Source organism: Humulus lupulus, chromosome 7, assembly GCF_963169125.1.
Source record: "Humulus lupulus chromosome 7, drHumLupu1.1, whole genome shotgun sequence".
NCBI classification, from domain to species: Eukaryota; Viridiplantae; Streptophyta; class Magnoliopsida; order Rosales; family Cannabaceae; genus Humulus; species Humulus lupulus.
The window spans coordinates 20,508,439-20,516,889 of NC_084799.1; the positions used below are offsets into that span (position 1 = coordinate 20,508,439).

Here is an 8,451-nt window from a genome sequence, read left to right on the forward strand (position 1 = left end):
CGTATGGAGAGAGAAAAGATGATATGTGTATTAAAATACGGTACAATTAAGTTTAAAAATGGTAGAAACTAACACGAATATTGTAAATAAAAAACCAACGTTATTTTTTAAATTAAAATGATAAAAAGGGTGTGGCATGTAATTTTCTAAAAAAAAAAGAGTAAAAACTAATTGGGCTTGGCAGGCCCAAAGAAAAGTTCACGAGTAATGGAGTTTGTGCCTAAATTCCAGAAATTATCGTAGTCAAGGAAGGGGTGATCCTATTCGTAGAAGAGATTTAAGTTATTACAAGCAGCCAAACAGACGGTATTAAGCTCCAACTCCGAAGACCCGTGAGAACTGAGAACTAGACTCGGCCTTTGTGGCTTTTCTTCTAATTGGTTTCTTCTTCTTCGCTCAACCAATCGAAGGTACGAACCTCTAATCAATCGTACAATAAATGATTGTTATGAATTCACTTTTGAGCATTATATAGGAATATTCATTCATTTCTGTTTCGCCATGGATATAATTATTAAGATTTGATGATATTCTCAACTTGTATTTATGGTCAAATTCTGGAACTGAAGAGAACTACAATATCATCTGGAATGAGCTTCACACTACTCTTTTATAAAATCATAGTCTTAATAGAGCTTAGAGCTCAAAACTGCAAATGCCATTATTCTCATTTCCATTTATCTAAAAAAAAAAATTCATAGAGAGGCTTTCTTGTTGACTTTCAGTTTTATTTCTTGCGTTTCTGTGCTTTTGCTTTATTTATTTTTATTATTTTGTCCTTTTGGGTAAACAAATTTAAACAGTGCATTTATTGTTTACAAACAGAGATAGTACAAATTTTTTGTTTGTTTGTTTTTTTGTTGTGGTGAGTTGTTTTGGTTAATAATTAATGTCACCACCTTGGTTGTCTATAGTCTGCTATTCCATACTTAACTTCGTTGGTGCACCTCTATACTACTAACAGTTACCAGTTTTGGTTTGTCTAATAATTAGTATTATCCTGATATTAAAGATTGTCAGGAGAAGTGATGGAAAGCCAAAATCATTTAAGGGCACACTGGACACCGGCAATGGAGAACTATTTTATTGATATGATGTTGGATCAGGCGCACAGGGGAAATAGGATGGGTCATACTTTCAATAAACAAGCTTGGAATGATATGTTGATGATGTTCAATGCCAAATTTGGATCTCCTTATGATGTGAATATGTTGAAAAGTCGTTACACAAATTTGTGGAAGCTATTCAACGATGTAAAGAATCTCCTTGATCAAAACGAATTTTCTTGGGACAATAGTCGACAAATGGTGGTTGCTGAAAGATATGTTTGGGATGCCTACATAAAGGTGCTCTGCTTGTTTTATTTGGTTAAGCTTGTGCCACTATTCTTAAAATAATTTGATGTGGAATGCGTGCAGGCTCACCCGGGTGCACAATTCTATAGGAACAAAACTTTGGTGAACTTCAATGATTTGTGCTTGATATATGCACATACTACAGCTGATGGGAGATACAGCCTTTCAAGTCATGATATAGAGTTTGATGATGACATCCAACCAATGAATATGGGTGTGGGTTTTGGTGCGTCTCAACATCTTTTTTATTAACATATAGGAATGTTATGCTTATCATTTCGATTGAGATACTTTATCTTAATTTACGATTTATAATCCCTTTTGGGCAATGTTTTTCCTCAGTGAAAGAGTGCTTAGTTCTATGTTGGATAATAATTGAAAGCCTGGTTTTTAACTTTTCCTTTCATCTTTAGGTTGTCATAATATTTTTGGTTGCTGTTTTATATTTAACAAACTCTTCTATAGCCTGGAATTTGTATATGCCTTGAAACATGTTTATCCTTCCAAACATGTCTTTTTTTCCTTTTGTGTTTTCGGTGTGTTTATATTTCACAAAACTAATTGGACCATTGTGAAGTAAGAATAGGTTTGGCTACTTTCTATTTGATTGCTAATAATATTTTGTGACCACTATGTTTCTTTATGACTGAATATCACTGGCATTTTTTTTTCTCTCCATCTTTTCATAGCTATTGGTGTGAGTAACCTTGGTTCTACAACTAAAGAGAGGCCAAAAACTAATTGGACACCAGCCATGGATCGTTATTTTTTGAAACTTATGCTTGAACAACTGAACAAGGGCAACAAGATCAACAATGCTTTTAGGAGACAAGCATGGAAAGATATGTTGAATTTGTTCAATACAAAATTCAGCTGTCAGTGTGGCAAAAAAATCTTGAAACATCGATTTAAAAAATTGCTCAAGTATTATACTGATCTAAGGAGTATACTTGGAGAAAAAGGATTCTATTGGGATGAAAAACAACAAAGGATTGTAGCTGATTCTATTCTTTGGGATAATTACATTAGGGTATATTACTGTTTTTTTATTATTATTATTTTTATTATTATTATTATTATTATTTTTATAATTATGCTATATATGACACTAGTTATTGATGTAGGCACACCCAGATGCACGTTCCTATAGGAAGAAACCTTTGCTAAACTATCAAGATTTGGGCCTAATATATGGAAATGCAATTAGCAATGGAGTTTCTCATCACTTTCAGAGAGGGAAAAACATTGATGATGACATTGTACAATTCAAGACTGGTGAGACTTATGTTTGGGTTACCTAGTTTCATTTTAGTTTGTACTTTGTGAATATTACCATTCTATATTAGATTTCTATGTCTTACAGGTTGAATAAGTTTGTGATACTTGTAGATATTAACTTATGTTTACTAATGACATAAATAATACTTGCCACTTTACGTTTTTATTTATGAATGTAAGCTCATGATCCTGAAGCGGGGAGTAATTGATGTAGGTGAAGATGGGGAAGGGCATTGTGCAGGAGATGATCACCTGGCTTACTCTGAAAAGGATCCTGACAGTGAAGGTCCAGATTTGATGATTAGTATGTTTCTTTTTTAAGCCACGAAGAATAAAATTTAATGTTTTGGATTTTCCTGATAGTATAGTATCTTAAAATTCTGGTTATTTCATTAAATGAAATGCTTACTTATCAAGCTTGAATCGTGAAAATGATAAGCAACTCTCTGTCTTTCATCAGCTAGTTCTATTTGTTTGACAGCCCTGCACCTTTTTTTTTCTTATACTAACGACTTCTCATTGCTCAGCACTTTCTCTGATTTTATGGAATCATATTTTCAAATCACTTCTTCATTTTGATACGAAGTTTCCTTGGGTATGACCTACTTATTTTCTAATAATTCTCGTTAATTAGATTATGATTCATTCTATATACTTCTTTATTTTCATTTTTATAGTCTCAAATAATTTAAGAAATACAGTGCAGAACAACTATTATTTCTACATTTTCTGCAGGAAGTTTATCATAGTTTGTTCTGATATTCATTTCCAGATCCAGAGGTCCACATATCATAAACAAAGCTAAGAAAGCTGATTATCTAGGCAGGCTAGAATTACTACAGAATTCATGCAAAACAGAAAAACATAAGTATTTAAGACCTTAACAATAATAATATGTCGTAAATAAATAGAAGTGTCAGTCTGTTGTTCTGTGTTTATTTCTAGTATTGTCTTGAATAATAATTTATTTTGCACTTACATTATCTATGATGACTAGATGAGGAAGAAGTTCAGAGTGATATCAATGGTGATCATTCAAGAATAGATTGGACGCCTTCAATGGACCGTTGCCTCCTTGATATTATGCTGGAGCAAGCGCAAAAGTTGCACAAGATTGATCACTCCATCGACGACCAAGCGTGGATAGATATAGTGGCATTGTTCAAGGATAGATTTGGATTGCTATATCATAAAGATGTTTTGAGGAGTCGCTCTAAGAATTTGGAGAAACAGTACCTTGATATGAAGGATCTTCTTGGACAGAGGGGTTTTTGGTGGGATGAAATGCAACAAATGGTCAAAGCCTATGATGATGTTTGGGATACTTATATTGAGGTGCTCACTTCTCTTTTGATTCTTTAATGAATGAAATCTTATGAACTAGTGTCTGTGTGTGGTGACTGGTGACTAACATATAATTACTGCAGGAACACCCAGGAGCAAAATCATACAGAGCCAAATCTAAGCCTAACTACAATGATTTGTGCTTAATATATGGAGATTCAACAGCTAACAGACGATGTAACCGAGCAGGTCAATATGTTAGTTGCAATGGTGAGAATGAGGCTTTATCTAACAAAGTTATGGGCGCTTACCATTTTAACTAACAATAAATATTCTGTAGCCCATAAACTTTGTGAATTTTGCACTTCATGCATATGCATGGTGAAGGATTTTGCTGACTGATTAATTTATAGAATAGAATTGTTGTCTAGGCCCTTTTGTCTCTGTCAAATAAGTAGTTTATAGGTGTTTTTGTGTGTGTGTGTGCATAATACACACACATATATATATATTTAAATGTGATAAATTAGAGAATGCTCTTTCATCTTATTAAGTTCTTTCTATATTCTGAAGGAGTCAAATTAAACAATAGCTACCACCGGAAAAATGATTGGACCCCAGTGAAGGACCGATATTTTATTGATTTAATGCTAGAGCAAGTTCGCAATGGAAGCATGCTTAACCATAAATTTAGTAAATTAGCTTGGACTGATATAATTGCAAAGTTCAGCGCAGAATTTGGTTCTCAGTATGACAAAGATGTGTTAGAAAGCCGTTCTCTGAATTTGAGGAAACGCTTCATTGACATGAAAAGTCTACTTGGCCAGGATGGTTTTGTTTGGGATGAGATGCAACAAATGATAATTGCTGATGATGATCTCTGGGATGCTTATGTCCAGGTGCTCTTTTTTGGTTTTTTCAAGTTTATATAAAACACATATCATAAATAAATCTATAGCCTGCTTATATGAAGCACGTGCAGGAGTACCCTGACTTGAGATCATACCGTTATAGAGCCCTCCCAAATTTGAATGATCTATACTTGATATTTGGAGATGCAGACACTACACAAAAAGACAGTTATTCCAGTCACTTAATGGATAGCGAGGATGATGACCTAGAAGCAAATATTGGTTTGTACCTTTCTTCTGTTTATGTGTCTCTCTCTTAATTTATGTTGCCCTATATCTCTGGAGTTGCCATATTACCCATATAGAGAAAATTGGTATCATAACATTAAGCATCGGGTTGATGCATGGCCTTGATAAGTCATGACTAGGTCCTTTTGGAATTTGTTTATATAGTTGCTATGTGTAGGATAAGGTTCTTATTAACCTTCTTATAAAACATTATATATATATTCTAAGGTTGCCTTTTTTTTTTCCTTCTACAAATTTCAGGAGAAGAAGATGACCAATCCCCAGCTAATGCTTCTCCTCCCAGGGTAAGTGGCAAGGCCAGGGAATCAATATTCTATTGTCAGCATGTTAGAGCATATGCATAGAGAGAATATGACTAGTTTTTACAATATATGAGTCTGCCTAAATCTTGTTGAAAATCATAGTATTTCATGGTCTGGCATGAGGACATTAGATGTTTCTCACTTGCAGCAACTGGTTTGCCGGGGATAAAATTTTGTGCAAGTAGTAATAATTGGTGATTGTGTATAAAAACTAAAAATTTAATTTGAGATTGGAGCGCCATTGTCAAGTGGCCTGGCTATCGTCTTATCAATTAAACGATGCCATACAGTTTTGTGTTGCATATCTTCTTTTCTGACAACTCATAATATTGGTAGATTTCATGGGGTCATATGATTTTTTGGCAGGTGTATCCTGATGCAGTTTCCTACGGGGATGGTTATAGCTCCACTGAATTGTGGGCGGCTTTTGGTTATGGTGTCCCCAATGGAAGATCACATGCGAGCACAGAAAGGGAAATGGAAAACATTTTCCCAACTATGAGGATGGATGATGATAATACATTTTGTGACCTGCAATCCCCAGAGAGGGAATTTGAAATATCTGATCAGCGAAAAAAGCGAAAATCTACAAGTTTTTCAAAACCAGAAGGTAGAAAAAAAGAAAGAAGAATCATTAAGGAGGAAATGAAGAAAGAAACACTTGATGAGAAGGGAGGTATGGTAAACTGGCTTCAAAGTAGTGAAGAAGAAGAAGAAAAGGACTACTACTGCTCAATTGAAAAGATTGTAGCTGCACTTGAAACAGTACCAGATATGAATGAGGAGCTCTTCTTGGAAGCTTGTGAACTTTTGGAAGATGAGAGTAAGGCCAAAATGTTTGTTGCCATGGATGTAACAGCAAGAAAGAAGTGGTTGTTAAGAAAACTCCTCCGATAGCATATGTTACTTTGGCAACTCGTAAAAATTAGATGAAGTTGTATATGAAAAGAAACGCTCTTCGCATATGCTTGTTTGGGACCTGTCAAACTTAAAAGTTACTCTTTTTTTTTAAAAAAAATATCCTTTCCCCTAAAACGACACAGAACTTCAAAATCGACATGGGATAAAAACAATAGTACATTCTACAAACGACAGCATCAAAGTACGAGATTGATCTTAAGAAAGATTAATTAAAGACTTTAATAGAAAAGAGACTAAATGACTTCCAATATTTATTGTAAAATTCACTTTTGTAAAAGTGGGCGGATAACAAAAATTATTCGTTTTAATTATTTCTTTTCTTAATTTTAACAGATTATTTCAAATATTTATCTAAATATACTTTTAAAATTAATTAAAAATAAATATTTATTAATTATATTAATATAAATTTAAATATTATAAAATGTCATTAGATATTATAAATTTAAATGTTATAAAATATTATTATTATAATAATATTTAATACTAGACTAGATATTTATTAATTATATCCATATAAATTTAAATGTTATAAAATATTATTGTTATAATAATATATAATGGTAGTGTTTGATAAAATTTTTGTTTTAGAATTTTTTAAAGGTGAAAATATAATTTTTTTTATTTATTAAAAATAAAAATGTGTTTGGTAACTTTTATTTTATTTTTTGTTTAAAAAAATAAAAAATAAAAAAAAAATTTGTGAATATTATTTATTATTTTTAAAATAAATATAAAAAAATTATGATAAAAAATCAAATTCATAATATTCAAGTAGCTTCAAACCTCTAAACTCATTATTTTATATTAAAATAACACAAAATCAATAATGTCTACGTAATCAAATAAAAAAAATATGAACTAATAATAGTCAAAATTTGAAAAATATTAACGAATTATAACAATCAACAAATATCGATATTGAGAGCAACAATGACACTTAATAAGTGTCGACATTAATTATATCAGAAATATAGAAAAATACTACCCTCACACCATTGAAACCGAGCACCAAAACAAAACAAATTTAAGAATATATCCAAACAAAATATACCAAAACCAAAAAGTAGAAAAGAACCAAAATTACAATTTTTAGATTCTGTACAAATTTACAATATAAAATATACAATATACAATGTCTTGCACTATCTCCAGTGACCAGTGTAATGACATTAAATCATGACACTTCAATCAGAATTCAGATTTAATAAGGTAAACAAATACACTTTAATTTAAATCCCTTCCGTATGTGCATCACTTCAATCCCAATATCTCCCCTCACTTGAACAATATGCTGACAAACTCAATAAACTTTCTCGGTCAAATTTTATAAAATTGCTTGATTGAGAATATTGTAGTAGCACTGAGAAGGTACCTTATAATGAGAAATGCAATTAAGTACATTAGCTTTGTTCATTTTCCTAACTGTTGAAGCTAAGAGATAAATAATATGTACATTATCTTTATTATCTGAACTGAGAAATGCAAGCAACAGAAACACACAAACACAAAAATTAATTAAGTATTGCAAAAAGAGAAGCCCCAATATCACAAATAAGCAGAAAAAACACAATTTTCTTCGACAAAACAAATATAGAGTACATGAAGTTCCTAAGAATACCAAATTGGAGAAAACAAATATAAAATAAATAACTATAGTGAATTACCTTTTCGTTGCTATCTACTATTTTGAATACCTGGAATCTGGCAAAAAATAAATACTTAGGCTCAATAGTTTAAGCAGCTGGATTTGGAGCCCTGCACATTGTATGGAAGGGAACAAGTTAATAAAACCATATCTGGTACTCATACAATAAATAAAAGAGTAATCATATCAATATCAGAGCAAGAAAAAGAAATTCTTAATAAATTGTGAATGTGCATTACTAAATTGCTGTCCTCATATACCATCCCCTCAAGTCTTCAAAAGAAATGGAGAGAGAAAAATTATCTTCCTGAATATTTAAGCTCATTGATATTGATTAGAAAGAAAAAAAAAAGTAACTGAACTAAAACAGTAATAAGACAATTATTGATTAAATCAAGAATCAACCTTGACAAAAAAATTAGATGTAAAACTCAATATTTCAATAGCAGATTCCATCTTTTCATCACTTGTAGGTTTGAACCAGTTGAACCAGGCACAGATAA

General features: G+C 31.8%; 1 protein-coding gene across 3 annotated transcripts; it reads left to right on the top strand.

The window, feature by feature from the left end:
- Positions 1-239: 239 nt before the first annotated feature.
- LOC133790888 (uncharacterized) lies at positions 240-6,414 on the top strand. 3 transcript variants are annotated; one of them, XM_062228723.1, is made up of 12 exons: positions 240-410; positions 994-1,346; positions 1,419-1,581; positions 2,045-2,385; positions 2,480-2,630; positions 2,848-2,937; positions 3,631-3,968; positions 4,061-4,187; positions 4,491-4,816; positions 4,900-5,050; positions 5,318-5,361; positions 5,746-6,414. In XM_062228723.1, the coding sequence occupies exons 2-12, from the start codon at positions 1,029-1,031 to the stop codon at positions 6,274-6,276; spliced, it is 2,580 nt and encodes an 859-aa protein (XP_062084707.1). In that variant the 5' UTR covers positions 240-410; positions 994-1,028; the 3' UTR covers positions 6,277-6,414. The 3 variants fall into 3 exon arrangements, with proteins under 3 accessions (XP_062084707.1, XP_062084706.1, XP_062084705.1); XM_062228722.1 differs by having other exon boundaries at positions 1,021-1,346; XM_062228721.1 differs by having other exon boundaries at positions 241-410; positions 1,013-1,346.
- The last annotated feature ends 2,037 nt before the right edge of the window (positions 6,415-8,451 follow it).